General features: G+C 35.3%; 1 protein-coding gene across 1 annotated transcript in view; it reads right to left on the reverse strand.

Moving 5' to 3' along the window:
* ALG6 (ALG6 alpha-1,3-glucosyltransferase) overlaps window positions 1–17799 on the reverse strand; it is a 57563-nt gene that overhangs the window by 18045 nt on the left and 21719 nt on the right. Inside the window, exons 4-11 of the mRNA XM_029228619.1 lie at window positions 15358–15447; window positions 14122–14210; window positions 12242–12324; window positions 11101–11165; window positions 7253–7438; window positions 6527–6662; window positions 3669–3754; window positions 2273–2357 (exon numbers count right to left, since the gene is read on the reverse strand). Coding sequence (XP_029084452.1) covers window positions 2273–2357; window positions 3669–3754; window positions 6527–6662; window positions 7253–7438; window positions 11101–11165; window positions 12242–12324; window positions 14122–14210; window positions 15358–15447 — 820 coding nt within the window. The remainder of the gene's footprint in view (window positions 1–2272; window positions 2358–3668; window positions 3755–6526; window positions 6663–7252; window positions 7439–11100; window positions 11166–12241; window positions 12325–14121; window positions 14211–15357; window positions 15448–17799) is intronic.

Consider the following 17799-nt stretch of genomic DNA (forward strand, 5'->3'; position numbering starts at 1 on the left):
AGCCACTTCATATTTGTCCCTTTAATGCTTTGAACATTCCAAATGTGTTCCTGCCTGGAGAAAAAACTTGCTTTTGTCAAGTCAGAGCCCAGATCTTCTTGTAATTGGTTCCTTCTGATCAATCAGTCATTCAGTTCCAGGATGAAATGTCACTTCCCTAGAGAGGCCTTCCCTTACTCAATCTGAAGTAGTACCCCCCTAACCAAACCCCACCAGCCCTCTTTTCACATAATACTATTTTCTTCATAATCCTCATCACTCCCAGATATTTTCCTGTTAACTGATTTATTTTGTTTATTGTTCTTCTCCTGCCACTAGCATGAATGTCCCCCAATTAAGAGAGCAGGGATATTAGCTGTCATTCATTTATATGCCAATTCCTAGAAGAGGACCTGACACATTAGAGGGCACTTAATAAATACTACTTGAGAAGATACAGATAAAAGTAACTTTGCTGCTGTAGATATATTAGTATTTATACTATCAATTACCTTAATTATAGACCTATATTAAGAAATAATTCAATCTAAATTGAAAGGAAAAAAACACTTTAAAATAATTATAATGGGAAATGTTTTAAAGCTCTCAGAAGCATTCAATAAGAATTTAAAACATTATCAACAAAAATAAAATAAGTCATTAATATGTCTTTTTTATTTTTTAAACACAATGTCTGGTATTAAAACACAACAAACTAAATAAAATTAGGAAATTAAGAGAAAGAAAATGCTTTTTCTGCTTTATAATCCTAAAAGTAATCATCTCTAACACTGCTAGTTACCGAAACTATGAAGTTCCATTCCATCATCTTTGAAATATACCTTTATTTAGCATGATAAATAACCATTTTACATAAGCTTGCAAATATTTCAAGTTAGGGCTACTGAAGACGTCAGAATATTACTAACCACATCCCTCCTATTCTAAACATTCTATAGAATATTAACTATAGATGACTTACTATGCTTAGAGTTCATTCACAGAATGAAACAACAGACATCATCAATAAAAAGGTAACTTTAAAAAAGAGGAACATGAATCTTTTTGCACTGTGGAACCAATAAGCACTTTTGAAATATTTGACTGACATGCTCTGTTCTGGCTTGTTTTTAGAATGCAATATAAATAAGTGGCAGTCCCAGAACTGAAACTCCAATTTCTAAAATGTTGCCCCTTTAGGGAATTTCCTGGCAGTCCAGTGGTTAGGACTCGGTACTTTCACTGCCGAGGGCCTGGGTTCAATCCCTGGTGAGGGAACCAAGATCTCACAAGCTGCGTGGCATGGCCAAAATTTTTTTTTAAATAATAAAAAATAAAAGGTTGTCCCTTTATAAGTCCACTAAGACTGACTGTTTTCATAAACTAACTCTTCTTGATATTTTAAAAGCATATCCTTTAAATGTCATTTTATAGACCAAGGTACACAGGAACAAATTCTAAATACCACAGAAATACAACCAGGAGGAATCTGTAAACCCACACAGAGAAACCCTAAAATATAAAATATATACCCGATCCATGTTCCAACTGACACAAGTCATGTTCCTAAAACAGAGATCTGTTCCCTCTCCTTCTCCAAAATCTTTTTTGCTCCTCTTGCACACAAATCAGACTCCAAATTTTTCAGCCCAGCATCCAAGCTCTTACATAATTTGATTCTTTCCAAATCTTCTCTCCCACTATATCCTCTCCTAACCTCAACACACACATACCCAGGTAAAAGTTACACAAATTTCATTGGTTAATAGCTGTTCCCAGATCATTCCCTATCCCTTCCCACATCTGTACCTTCAAGCTCTTCCTCCTGTCTCAAACTCTCCTGTTATATAACCACCTATTCCAAATCTTGCCCAGCTTTCAAAATTTGGCTCTGATCCCACTTGCTTTAAGAAATAGTCTAAAATCTGCCCTCAAAGTAATATCTCCTTTTCCCACACTATCACAGCACTCCACTGTACCTGACAGAACTTAATACCGTCTGCTTTAGAGCATAATAATTTAAACATGTCTATCACCACTGTTTTCTTCTTTGTATTCCCTCACTGACCACCACAAAGAAATTAAATAGTTGTTGAATTAAACTGTAAGATTCTGATTGCTCAGCCTAGTGCAAAACAGCACCTAAGTATGTCAGACACTCAGTGTTTGCCAAATAAATGAATGTCTTATGTCTCAATCCAATAATCCTGTTCAAAGCAGGAAAATAATTATCTGTATTTTTAAAAGATCAATTGCAGCAAGAATTAATTATCTAAAGTAATAAGAAACTTACCAGAGTAAATTTGAATCCTTTGGGAGAGGGGTGAAGTGTCAATTTTATACATGTAGGAAGCAGGCTCAAAAATGTAAAACAAAAGCTAAAAAATTAATAAAAATTAGACATTTGTTTTCTTTATAAAGGTATATAGCTAAAACAAAGAAACAATTTTTTAATGTAAGGGTCACATTACTTATCAACTTAAGTTGATTTCAAATTAAAGTTTTTATGTATTAAATAATAAATTCAAGACCAAATAACATTTAAATAAAATCCATACACTGAAATATGTACACACTTTAATATATACATGATTATATAAAACAGAACAAAATATTATAGAACTAAATATTGCTTATGTTTTTTTAGTATTTAGTATCAATTATGGAAAAGATACAAAGATAGCTAAAAGTCAATTATCAAACAAGAAAACATAACCAGGTATAAAGAGACAATGCTATATTTGTAACACAAACATTCATAAAAGTTACTCACAAGAGAACCTCTTTGGCCCTCAATTTCACAAAAGTTGATTATCTGATTTTCAAGCCCATGATAAATCAGAAAGAACAAGCTAGAAAGAGAGTGGGAAGCTGCTAGAGCTTCTCCTTGTGATGGTTGATGGGCAAGGAGGAAAAAAGAACTCAAGAAGCAGAGGAGTCTGGAGCCTCTTAGTACCAAGGCAAACAGTCTTTGAAAGCCCTGAAAACAAGTATTATAATGCAAAACAATAACTGATTTTCCCACTTGAGGAGGCTTTGTGGCTTCAACGGTGGGTTACAAAGGATACTCTCCAACCAAAAGAACTGGAGGAAAGAGAAAGGCAGCGCACGCACGCACACACACACACACACACACACACACACACACACACACACACCCCTTGGGTGGTGCCTGAATCACTTGGAAGCACTTTAAAAGGCTTAGGCCTTCCCTGAGATCAGACTCCAAAGAGCAGTGGGGTCAGTACAGCTCTTCCTTCCCTCTAGATTGCCCCTCCTGAATGTCTGTCTTATGGACTGGCATTCAGTTTGCTTAGCCAGTCCCCCACAATTGTATAAGCCAATTCCTCATAATAAATTCACACACACATACACACACACAGTGATCTCCTACTCATTCTCCTTCTCTGGTCGACCCTGACTGATACACCGCTGAAAATTATGACTCTTCAAGGTTATATTAAATCATGTTTAATATACTGTTTAAGGAAGACAGAAGTAGGTAACAGTAACTTTCACATAAAATGTTTCAAATAAAAAAGTTCTGTTATACAGAGCAATGAGTTTACATTATGTGGAATATTCACTAATGAAGACTACCTTACTCCCTATGATGCCAGATAAATGAGGTACTGCCACACTTTTAGAGTAGCTTATAAAACACTATATACAAACTTGGTGTCTCTTACCTGATCATTATCTGGATGTGATGTGGCAAAATATCCCTGATCTTCAGAAAGACACTGAAGGTGCACCAAATATTGGCTACTTTATCCTTAAAAAAAATTTGTTAGTTTTACATTCTAGTATAATTGAAAGAAATATTAAACTCCATGAAGTACAGCCCATAATCTCTAAATAGATAAACTCTGGGGTCATGAGAAGCGCTTGTTCACAATTTCATAACTAAGTTGATTAAACTCTCTAAGAAACACATACACACACATTTTTCACAACAAGGAGGTGATCTAGCCAACCATAATTTACATGCGCCCAAGAAATACTTAATATTTTTCGAAGAGCAGCACATTATTCCTAAATACTGAAGTTATTCATCTTTGGAAATTAGTTTCTAAGAAATCTTTACTTCGTCTAATGTAGAACACATATTGTTTGACCCATTTTACCACACACCTGAAATCAGAGTAATCTATTAGCTAATCTCCAAAATATACAAACAGCTCATGGAGCTCAATATCAAAAAAACAAACAACCCAATTAAAAAGTGGGCGGAAGACCTAAATAGACATTTCACCAAAGAAGACATACAGATGGCCAAGAGGCACATGAAAAGATGCTCAACATCACTAATTATTACAGAAATGCAAATCAAAACTACAATGAGGTTATCACTTCACACCAGTCAGAATGGCCATCATCAAGAAACCTAAAAACAGTAAATGCTAGAGAGGGTGTGGAGAAAAGGGAAACCTCTTGCACTGTTGGTGGGAATGTAAATTGATACAGCCACTATGGAGAACAGTTTGGAGATTCCTTAAAAACCTAAAACTAGAACTACTATATGATCCTGCAATCCCACTAGTGGGCATATACCCAGAAAAAACAATAATTCAAAAAGACACGTGCACCCCAATGTTCATTGCAGCACAATTTACAGTAGCCAGGACATGGAAACAACCTAAATATCCAATGACAGATGAATGGATAAAGAAGATACATATATACAATGGAATATTACTCAGCTATAAAAAGGAATGAAATTGCATCATTTGTAAAGATGTGGATGGACCTAGAGTCTGTCATACAGAGTGAAGTAAGCCAGAAAGAGAAAAACAAATACTGTATATTAACACATATATGTGGAATCTAGAAAAATGGTACAGATGAAACTATTTGCAGGGCAGGAATAGAGACACAGACATAGAGAACGGACATGTGGACACAGAGGGGAAGGGGAGGGACAAATTGGGAGATTAGGATTGACATATACACTACCATGTGTAAAACAGATAGCTAGTGGGAATATGCTATAAAGCACAGGAAGCTCAGCTCAGTGCTCTGTGACGACCCAGATGGGTGGGATTGTGGGGAGAGTGGGATTGTGGGGAGAGTGGGAAAGAGGTACAAGAAGGAGGGGATATAGGTATACATATAGCTGATTCACTTTATTGTACAACAGAAACTAACACAACATTGTAAAGCAATTATACTCCAATTAAAAATAAATAAATAAATAAAAAGAAAGTAACTGTCACCGGCAACTGTACCATCCTACTTCCCTCTGTCGGGCCAATGAAATTGCTCTTCAGATTTTGAGGGCAACAAGTGAGTGAAGGTAACCAACAGCACCATCAAAAGTGTATGACACTCATTTTTATAATTATCATGATAAATACCATTTCTGAAATACTAGGTTAGCCAAAAAGTTCATTTGGGTTTTCTGTAAAATATTATGGAAAACCCCAAACAAACTTTTTGGCCAACCCAATAGAAGGCAAGGCAAATAACCAGGCAGCTTACATGGAGAACTAAACTCTTCTTTATATAGGTATTAAGGTTAGAGGATATATAAAGAAGTTAGGAGCACAATTCTCAAAGTTCAAATTACAGCTCTGCCATGCAAAAGCTATATGAATCTCTGACCTCAGTTTTCTGATCTGTAAAGTGGGTATAACAGCTACTTCAGCACTATGGTTAAGGATCAAATAAAATTACATGTGAAGTGCCTGGTACCTAGTAAGAAAGTGGTGGTGATAGCAATAGTGGTTACTTATGATTACCAGTACTATCACTATCATCATCCCCATTGACGTACAGGGCACACATTTCTGTTCCTTCACAACACCAAATTCTTTCTTAGCCTCTTTCAAAATGCTGGTTCCATCCTCCCACAGATCCACTGAAAGATACTCTATAGCATTTCATATACTCAAAAACTAGAAAGATATATATGCTTTTCTAATTCTTTTTAAAAGAAATATTTATTCAAAAGCAAATTATCTATAAATATGTTGTCTCTGTCTAACTTTATTAAAAGACCTTTTTGTTTCAGAAAAATGGTTTGTTTAATTTAATTACTAACTCTAAATCAAATTATCCATGCAATAAAAATTTAACAAGAGTGATTAAGCTGGCATTAAATGAAATGAAATGAATGATTCTCATTAAAAATTACTATGGATGAAAGCTATATACCTCATAAGGAATTATGAGATCTTTCTGAAGCAAACATGATTATTAGTTTAATAAATAATTTCCTAGGACTAAAAAAAGAATATAAACCAAAAAAACCCCACAAAGCTGTTACCTTTGTAGCTGCAACTTCTCATGCTGTCTTTCATTATGAACCCTATTTCATTAGAAAAATGTATAACTGAATTATGGATCTCAGGATGACATAAATATTACCTATTTGTACAATGTACTGGAAAATGCCAGATGAGCTATAGCTTATGTACCAGATTAAATAACTGGCAAGGAATGACTGCAGGAGGAGAGCAGCTGAAATGTTTCTACATGAAATCCCCAAAGGTCACAGGGAAGGTACTGTAACAGAAAGGAGCAAGAGAAAAGTTTTTAAACATGCCTCAAATAATCCACGATCAACTGGGAAGAGTCTTCTTAGAACTTGCAGGGTTTGTTCCCTTTCTGTAAAGAATGGCAGCCAGCAGAGAATGAAGGAAGCCACAACAGTACAAGCCAGTTTAATCAACAACACAAACCTAGAACAAAAACAAAGGGAACTGGTAAGATAGGGAGAGGTTAGTAATTCTGAGAAATCAATCTGCGTCTCATTACTATAAATATAATAAATGCAAATGTATAGTAATGTATAGTAAAAATGTATAGTAAAAATCTATGCCACCAATACGGGTTTAAGATGAGAGTCTACTTAAATCAGAGTTAAGAAATTCACAGCTATTAAGATGTGCAATTCCCCAACAAGAAGACTATCACCATCCTTCTTAACATTTAACTTAGATGCCATTCCTATGCAGCTATGAAGAAAAATATCAAATTGGGATGTATTTCTAGTAAGTATATAATGTAATATGCTCTAAAGGGATGAAATCCTACAGCAATGTTCTAACAAGCCAATTCACATTACCTCCAGTAAATATACATCGGTCAAAATATTTCTCTAGTTAGGAAGATTTAAAATACAATAATATAGAACATGACTTGATCTCTCTTTCCATTTACTCCATAGCCACCAACACATTAATGAGAAATCACCAGAAGGCAAAGGTAAGTATGCCAAATAAATTATCTGAAGTAATTTTTTGAATTCTGTTGTTTAAAAGACACTCACCCTTTTCCTTTGAGGCCTTTCTTAAAACACTTGCCAAGTAAAAAACAAAAAAATGGCAAGGAGTGGTAAAGTTCCATCTGCTTATAATTTATAGCTAAGCAAAACGCCAGGGACCCCAGCAGGTCCCAGTCGTAAGATACTCCAAGAACACCCCACAAGGCAAAGCCAAGACTCACAGAATTATATATGTTTCTGTGTCAAGGAATTATCTCAGTAATTAAAAGAGATAGATTTTGCATTTTATAGAACATTTTTCTTATGTGATTTTGTAATGATACATTATAATGAAAACGATTTCTAAATAAAAGCTGAAAGTATTGAATTGATAAACAAATTTGAAATTATATGTAGTGGCTTCAAATATATTAAATCTACTACTAAACAGAGCAATTGATTTGTTTAGGTTTAAAAGAGCTCTAAATGGTTAACACATAGCTTTGTTTTCTGCTAGGCTATTTCACAATATTACTATAACACATACCAAAATCAATGCTCCAAAAGTTAAAAAAAAACACCAAACTTACTGATATCACTATTTTTCCTCTATAATATGCATCAATAATATAAATTAATATATGTGCTTGATTAGAAACTAATAACACTTATATGAAAACAATATCACAACTAGATTTTCAGTTGAAAACGGTGAGCTGAGTACTCATGTTTACCTCCTCTCCTTCCTGAGACCCCCTTAAAACGATAGGGAATTTTTTAAAGTATAAATTCACAGCCATAAAGGGAACAGGAAGACGCATTACAAGAGATGAAGATTTCAACACATTTCTAGAAGATGGAAAGAGGACAGAGAAGCGGCAACAAATAAACTAGAAGAAGCCTAGTGAATGCACGGAGGAAGCTCAGGCTAGCAAGGAGCCAATCCACCCTGCAAGCCCCAGAGAATTGTGGAAACAAGCAGGTTGGAGTGCTTGAGTATGTTGAAGAGAAAACAAGAGGATGCACTGAAAACTCCTAGATGGAGATGTCAAATCCCACCTCACTCCTTTGCAAAGATTATCCGGCAGCCAAAACATTTACTACCAGGCAACAAAAGAAGGAATATTTCTCCAAAGAAATGGAATAAACTATCTGAGCAACTAGTGTAGAAGTCAACACTATAGTGCAAATTCCTCCACATTGTGACATTTAAGGATCCCAGAGTACTGGCCAGAATCCTGCCATGTACCCTATAGTGGACCAAATGTATAGAAAGCTCACATGCAGCTTTCTCTTCTGCCTTATTCTTAGAATAAATACACCAGGATCAAATAGACATATAAGGAACACCTATGACAGAAAAAGGACCAAAGTGAAGAGGAGAAAAGACTGACCCCTAGGAGAATGGAAATAATTCAGGGAACAGCGGGGAAAAAAACGAGTAAAATGAAATTTAAGATATTAAATGCTTAACAGAACAAATGAAATTTAATAGAAGTGTTACTCATAAAGCAAGACAATCTTCAAAACTATAAAACAAAATGACAAAGAGATGCTCAAGATGGAGCTGAAAGATCTAATATCTGTCTAATAAGCTCAAGAAAGAAGGGAGAGAATTATCAAAAAAATAATTTGAGAATTTCCCAGAACTGAAGAACATGAGTCTTCAAAATGAATGACCCATAGTGTCCAAAACAACTGTCAAAAATATCTTTGCCCAAACAAATCATTGTAAAATTTCAGAGCCCGAAAAGTAACAAACAGGAACAACAAAAGCAGCAGCAGCAGTAACAGTTAGTAATAGCAATAAATACTTATGTAGTGCTTAGTACCTCCCAAGTACTGCTTTAAATGCTTTACAAATATGAATTCATTTAATTCTCAAAAAGCTTAAAAAGTAAGGGTTAATATCATCTCCATTTTACAAATGAGGAAAGTAAAGTAAACAGTAGTTAAAAAAGGGTGTCCCTACAAAATGACATAATCCCCAAAGCTTCCAGAGTTTGATTCAAATCACGGAGAAGATACCACTACGAATTTACCAGAATGGTTAAAAGGAAAATAACTGACAACTGGTGAAGGTGAACACCTGGGACTCCTACACCATTGCTAACAGGAGTATTAACTGGTAGATCATGCTTAAAAACCATATGGGAATATCTAAAATTAAGCAAGTGCACACCCTATAATTCAGCAATTCCACTCATAAGAAATATATTTACATGTGTACAAAGAGATATTTACAAGAAAGGTCAAAGCAACATAGTCATCATAGCCAAAACCTGGAAACACTCCAATGTCTATCTAATAAAATCATGTGTATTCATGCAATAGAATATTATAAAGCAATGAAAGAGAACGAACTACAGCTACATACAACTACACGAATAACTCACAAACAGAATGTTGAACCAAAAACACCAAGCACAAAGGAATACCTACTGTGTTGTCTTTTTTTTTTTTTTTTGCAGTACGCGGTCCTCTCACTGTTGTGGACTCTCCCGTTGCGGAGCACAGGCTCCGGACGCGCAGGCTCAGCGGCCATGGCTCACGGGCCCAGCCGCTCCGCGGCACGTGGGATCTTCCCGGACCGGGGCACGGACCTGTGTCCCCTGCATCGGCAGGCGGACTCTCAGCCACTGCGCCACCAGTGAAGCCCTGTGTTTTCTTTTTCATAGAAAGTTCAAAAAAGGGGGAGAACCAAACTATAGCACTAGCAGTCAGTTAAGTGGCTATCTTTGAGAAAGGAGGAGGGAGAACTACTTGGGATGCGTACAGGTGTGGTTTTGGATACTGGCAATGTTCTATTTCTCGACATGGATAACAGCCAATTCATTTACATTTTGTGTACTTCTCTGTATGAGAATATTTCAAAGTAAATATAGTATTAAAAAAATCTTGTAGGGTTTCCCTGGTGGCGCAGTGGCTGGGAGTCTGCCTGCCGATGCAGGGGACACGGTTTCGTGCCCCGGTCTGGGAAGATCCCACATGCCGCGGAGCGGCTGGGCCCGTGAGCCATGGCCGCTGAGCCTGCGCGTCCGGAGCCTGTGCTCCACAATGGGAGAGGCCACAACAGTGAGAGGCCCGCGTACCGAAAAAAAAAAAAAAATCTTGTAAACAACTTTTTTCTTTTCTTTATTATCAGTGTTCTTGATATCAAACTATCTAAAAGCCATGATCCTATAATGCCAAAAAAAGGGCTCAATTAGGAAAGAGGACTGAATAAAAAATATGATGGAAGTAACTACCTATTTGAATATTTTTGCAAGTCCTTTGACAGATACACATTTTAATTTTATAACTAAAACAGATTGGCACCAAAAGGAAAAAATATTAATTAAGCAATCATGGTGTGGATTATTTATTTTCCTTTGGGACAAATAGTAATATTTAATACATTAGAAGACAAACTGGAGAGCCATGTACAGATTTTATCAACTTTCCTCTATAATTTGTTTATTTGAATGTTCCTTATTTTAGGTATCAAAAATTACACACATAAAATCCACATAGATTTATTCAATTTTAGTTTCCTAAAGCTCCCAGCTACCACTCTGTTAGAGAAACAGTTTGTTTTAAAACTCAAAAACTGGAAGACTGTTTTTGTCAGCATCAGAAAACATTTACAAAAGATAGAAAATGTTTCACCTTTTCAGAATTAGCTCCAGAACAGCTAATCAGTTACCAACATTCTGTTCCCAATCCAAATAGTTGTGAAAAAACATTGCTACTTTTAATTTGTACTTTACCCTTCAACTAAACACTTGCTGAAGAGATTTTTTTACCATTTAAAAAACGGTTTATATAAGCAAGAACCCTAGTAAATAAGACATTACTAGATGACAACATTATACAAACTGAGCCTAGATTTCATGATATGCATCTGATTTCATTTCTAAATTAGTAAAGGATACTGAAAATGTCCATAGTCGATAAGAATAAGGCCTGGATACAGCAATATGCATAATGCATTAGCAATCTGTAAAGAAAATTATTGTGAAATAAGAAAGTAATCTGTTACTTGAATCAAACCAGGTAAAAGTGTAGTTTCATTTAACACAGTAGCAAATGTTCCCCTCTTACCTTCTATTTATCGAAATACTCCATTTTTATAAAGCAACTCTTTAAACACTAAAGTCTTCATGGAGGTGACACAGTATACTTCAGTAAAAAGGAAAAAAAATCCCTAAAAGGTGTTTGTCTGAGAAAGCACTTTTAGATATATAAATCAGAAAAATTAATCTAATGATTAATCTATATAAAATGACCAAAGAGAATAGTCATGGGACTTCCGTGGTGGCTCAGTGTTTAAGAATCAGCCTGCCAATGCAGGGGACACGGGTTTGAGCCCTGGTCCAGGAAGATCCCACATGCTGCAGAGCAACTAAGCCCGTGCGCCACAACTCCTGAGCTTACACTCTAAAGCCCACAAGCCACAACTACTGAGCCCATGAGCCACAACTATACTGAGCCTGCACACCTAGAGCCCACGAGCCACAACTACTGAGCCTGCATACCTAGAGCCCGTGCTCTGCAACAAAGTGAAGCCACCACAATAAGAAGCCCGCACACTGCAACGAAGAGTAGCCCCCGCTCACCGCAACTAGAGAAAGCCTGCACGCAGCAACAAAGACCCAACGCAGCCAATTAATAAATAAATAAAATTCTAACACAAACCATTTGATTTTTTTTAAAAAAAGAGCATATTTGTTAACTGTGAATATGAGAATATATCGCAACTTTTCAAAATGACTTTCAGTTGTCATTCTCACAAGCCAACTCAAAATTCAGATTTACCAGTTAAGCAATAAATTTAGCATGCTGTGCAATTCAGCAGTATATAACTTCTAAAATTCAGTGCATCTTATTACTATATTTGGACATTAAAATAATTACTCTAAGATAAGTTAATGTTTCTAAATGAAAATTAATTGACAGAAGATATACTGTTCCCTATTATCTATTCCCAAAAGCATGACTCCTTAAGCTCTACACTTAATAGTTAAGGTAATAAAACATTTCAGAGATGAAATGTCAGGTTACTTCAAAACTTACCTTTTTCTTAGTTGAGATTTCTTTTAAACAACAGCAGTACAAAACCACTGCAGGTATGTAAATCAGCAAATCAGCAATTAACACTGAAAAAACAAGCAAATGATTTTAAGTGTTGAGTCCATCAGGGTCTACTATAACCTATTAACAGCCTTCCTCCAACCCCGAGTGGGAATTCTATTAACACAAGGTTCCTACCCACTCTGGACAAGTCCTTTCCACGTTGAGCACTTTCCATTCCCTTCACCTGTGCCTAATTTCAACTGATACAGTACTAGAGTCTCTTAATTTTCTCTAACAAATTCACATATTAAATCAATTAGCTGTATCTAAAACCAGTTCTCTCTTTGCTCTGACTTGGACATAAAAATTAAGAATACTCAAAGCAAGGGAAGGAAACTTTTATTTTCCCCTCAATATCTGTATACTCCAAATTTTCTGATGTGAACAATACCTCAAATGTGGAGATGCATAGGAGAATCTTTTTTAATGTGAATATTTATAAAAATTCATAAATTTTTGCTAATTAATGCCTACAAAGAGCTTGATAGGTCCAGGTGAGGAGGAAACTGAAAAAAAGTGGGAAAAAAAATAAAGCAATTCATAATTCTGAATGTTCAGTCCTTTTAGAACAAAGAAAAACTAATATATTAAGTTCTTCAACAGTACAACATAGCTATCCAAAAAGCCTATTTTTTTCTTGTACCACACATATATATTTGTGCACAATAAGATAAATGATAGTAACTGTCAGTGTTAGATGCATGCAATCCTATTTTCAGCTCCAGATGCCACATTTTAGATGACACTGACAAACTGTAACATATTTGAAGGAGCACAACCAGAGGCCTCAAAACCATAATCACATTCAAGAAACTGGTCGTCTAAGAAACAGCTAAAGTATTTACGAATGTTCAACCTCGAGAGGAGATGACTTCAAATGTCTGAAGGGTGTTAGATATATAAAGGGTTGGACTTGTTCTATGTAGCGCAAGGAAACAGAACCTAAAATGACTAGTGAAGGTTCAATATAAGAAGGAAATTTCTAAAAAAAAGGAAGGAAATTTCTAATGACTGGGGCTCTCTGAAAATAGAATAGAGTCTCTAAAGGCTGTAAGTTCCCTGCAGATACAGGTATTGGCTCAGAAGCTAAATATCATGTGGTGAGTATGTGGTTCAAAAAGGATTAAAGCATTTGGGAAGAGGGAGTGGTGTGGGAGAGGGAAAGACAGGCAATACAGAGGTTATCTCTTGGGCCTGATATTCCATGACTGGATGAATAGTAAAGAGAACAAACCCTGACTAGATTTAGACTAATTAAGGAAAAGACCCAGGCTAGCATTAAAGCCTAAGTCTTGTAAAGCTTTTAAAGAAATTTAAGCTTATTACTTTCAACTTTTAAACAGCACACAATAAATGCTCAATAAACATTTGTTGTAAAGATTAATTTAGCAACACTGCAAAGCAATACAATATATGACATACAGCTGTAATTCACTGTAAAAGTGAAAGGGATTTATTAAAGCAACAGCCTAAACAAATAAAACTTTAATTTAGAGCTAACCAACTTCAGGTGAGCTATTAATATTAGCCTCACTTTACTAGGCCTCAGTTTCCTCAGCTTAAAGTAAGGATAACAACAGTATTTACCTCATTTGTGTGTCCAAATTATTAAGGGAGATAATAGTAAATGTAAAGCACCCAGAATTATTAGTTTCTACCCTTTTGTTTTTTAGCTTACATATACATTTGCTCACATATTATACATATATATGCATATTTATAGTTACACAACTATAAAAGTAAGGATAATAATAGAACCTGTCATCAGTTCAAAAAAAATTTTAATCAAATTTTACACTCAATGCCTATTGCTCTTTTACCTGTTGCACGCATGAAGAGCTTATGTGCCTGACTCTCATATCCACGTGATGTATGGAGAGCAATCCAGTCTGGATTTATAAACTTTGCCCTGCAAATCAAACATATGTACATGCACTTTATTCCCCATTACTTTTAGCAATAAGGACATCTGAGGACATATGAATCTATTTTGAGAAGTGGCCATTGCTCCTATAAAGCAATGGAGTTAAGGCTTAAACTTTACTCTTTGTATTTAACCATGTGAAACTGACTAACACTATCAGAATCTGCCATGCTTATCTTCCAACAAACCCATGTAGCGTGTTAACTAAAAGCCCCACCTTCATCATTCTTCCAGTGTGAAAACAATCTTATGTCACATTTCATTTATTAAACATATACTTTGTAAAGAGCAATACACTAATATTGACAAGAGGATCATAGTTTTATAATTTATAATCTTTTCAGTTATCATAATAGGCTACAATAAACAGCTATTAATCATAAATCATTGCATAAAACTGAACATCATTATTAAAGATAAATTAAGTTTTCAATCATATTACATTCTCCAGAACACTGCAAAGTATATCTGATTATCCTGAAGTTTGGAAACTTATTTTTAATCCAGGATGCTAATTTTTACAAAATATGAAATAGAACAAATAAAATGAGTTCAGAAGATAATGTGAAGAAGTTCCTCAAATTTCTGCTGATACACTTCAAGTCTGAAATGGAATACCAGGACAGAGTAGAACTGGTTCTCCACTAAATAGAAGCACCTAATCTTCTATAAACCATTCCATTTCTGTAAAAGAAAAAGGAATTCCAATCCCGATCTTAAATCATAAGTGAAACACTACGGTACTTCTAGTTTCTTACTTGACAGGTTAGTCAGAATACCATTTAGACCTTTATTTCTCATTTACTTTGGGCCATTCCAGGAAAAAAAGCTTTTCTATGCACAACTAACTGTATTAGATATATTTCTCAGTAATCCATGCATAGTTGGTAACATCTCTACTTCAAAACAAAGCTAGATTTTTGCGTATCTTCCTAGACTTTCCTCCAAAAAAGTTATGAAAATAGTCAAACTCTGATCAACTTTCCTACAATCCAATTATTAAGGTATGGTGCTCTACAAACCATAATACAATAGTAGCTACAAACGATTTCTTCTCTATTCAACAAACTCTTCCTTACTACATCTGCTAGGGCATAAATATTTAAAGTTATGTTAAGGAAGAAAAACTTACACATATGCACATAAAAGACTATGATAAGCTGTAAGAGGTGGATAGTCCAATCCCCAATACTGTAAGTTGTTATCACTGCCGTTAAAATACCTGAAAAGGAAAAAGAAAGCACCATTCCAACAATCAATATTCAAGAAATACTTATATTTAACATCTCACTTCATTTAACTTAATTAACATGAAAAAATGTTATACAAGGTTAAAAAAAATTCATCTAAAGTTCTCCCCTCTTCTAAAAATTTTTGTGAACTCACAATTAAAAGTTGTTATTGAGTAGTGTGACTAAATAATTTATTGTCTAAACCAAGGTACTCTTAAGAAAGAAGCTGTAAATAATTAAGTCATAACAATAGAGGCAAACCAAGATTCTCACAGGCAAACTGGAACTTGTTATCACTCTACTATTAGTAAACTTAATGACCAACACCTATACAAAAGAAAATACGCAACAAAAAGAGAATTTGCTTCTGACAGTCTAAAAAATTAAAGAAACAATATGAAATCACAATTTAAATAAAAAATGAATGTCAAAGACCACATAAAGATTTGGTTTACAAAGAAAGAAATATTGCATGAAACAGGTATACTTTTATTAATAACACTTTGAACACAATTCAACCAACATGTAATGAGAGCCTATTACATGCAAAATTCTGTGAATTAAGGAAGAAAGCTAGATCTAATGTTCGTAACTTAACAGGCTCCTCTAACTGGTCAAAATGGGAAGGAACAAAATTATATTCAAGAGTGTTATCATTAACTTCAAAATGTAATTTTTTCTAACATATCATGGGTAGTTTTGCTTTTTACAAAAAAATAATTTAAAATAGTTCCAGGACTCCCCTGGTGGCACAGTGGTTAAGAATCCACCTGCCAATGCAGGGGACATGGGTTCGAGCCCTGGTCCAGGAAGATCCCACATGCCATGGAGCAACTAAGCCCGTGCACAACAACTACTGAGCCTACACTTTAGAGCCCACGAGCCACAACTACTGAAGCCTGCGCGCCTAGAAACCGTGCTCCGCAACGAGAAGCCACTGCAATCAGAAGCCCACACACTGCAATGAAGAGAAGCCCTCGCCCGTCACAACTAGAGAAAGCCCATGCGCAGCAACAAAGACCCAACACGGCCAAAAAAAATTTTTATTAATAATAAAATTTAAAAATAAATAGTTCCAAACTTAAAAGTTTCAAGAACAGTTCAAAGAGCTTCTGTACATCAAATGTAAAAATTTATTTAACAAAAGACACCATAAGAAAAATTCAAAGACAAGAATGGGAAGAAGATATTTATTTTATACATACACACACACCAAAAACTGATTAAAATATAGAATACTATTGTATACTGTTGAATACTGTGGCAGACAGACTTTAAGGTCATCCCCATGAACCCATCTCCTGGTGTTCCTGCCTTAAGTGTGTACAATCAATCCCCTCCCCTCAAGTGTGGGCAAGACCTGTGACTTGCTTGTAAACAAAATACGACAAACGTTGATAAGATGGTCACGCCTGTGCTTATGTTTTATGTATATGTAAGATTCCATCTTGCTGGCTAAGCTACAGAGACTCCCTTTCACTGACTTGGAAGAATCAAGCTGTCATGTTTTAGTAAGTGGGCATACTGGAGAAGCCACATGGCAAGAAACTGCAAGTAGACCCTAGGAAATAAGGGTAGCTTCCAACAAGAAACCAAAGCCCTTAGTCTTGTAAATGCAAGGAAATTAATTCTGCCAATAACTTGAGGGAACTTGGAAACAGTTCCTTCCCCAGTTGAGCCTCTGATAAGGCTGCAGCCTCAGATGACAACTGGACTGCAACCTCCTGAAGGAGACCCTCCCTGATCATAATATTGAACTAAGCTGTGCCCAGACTTCTAACCTAAAGAAACTACAATAATAAATGTGTGTTTATGTAAGTACCATTTATGGTCACTTGTTACTTGTTAACACAGCATAGAAAATTAATGTAATTGTTTATTTTAAAATCATATAAATCATTACAAAAAAGATCAGCAATCCATCAGAAACATGGGGGAAATATATAAATATGCAAATTTGAGAAAAAATATGATGGTCAGTAAATATATTAAAAGATACTCAACAACACAAGTACTCAAGGAAATGGAAATTTTAGAAGTCTGGTGTTGTTATTATTAAATATTGGTAAGGGTATATGGAAAGAGATATTCTTGTGTTGGTATCCATTAAAACTGGCTACTTTATAGAGATTCCACTTCTAGGAATCTACCTAGGAAAAACACGTACACATGTATACAGGAGAAATGTACTTTATCATTCACCTACTAAAAGATATTTAGAGTGTTTCAGGCTTCTCATAATTATAAACAATGCTGAAATAAAGTCATTCCCACAATTACTGACTTATAAACCTGTGATTTTTTTTAAAAAAGCAACATGCTCGGGCTTCCCTGGTGGTGCA

The sequence above is a fragment of the Monodon monoceros genome, unplaced genomic scaffold (assembly GCF_005190385.1).
Source record: "Monodon monoceros isolate NGI ecotype Baffin Bay Population unplaced genomic scaffold, NGI_Narwhal_1 Super_Scaffold_18, whole genome shotgun sequence".
NCBI lineage: Eukaryota > Metazoa > Chordata > Mammalia > Artiodactyla > Monodontidae > Monodon > Monodon monoceros.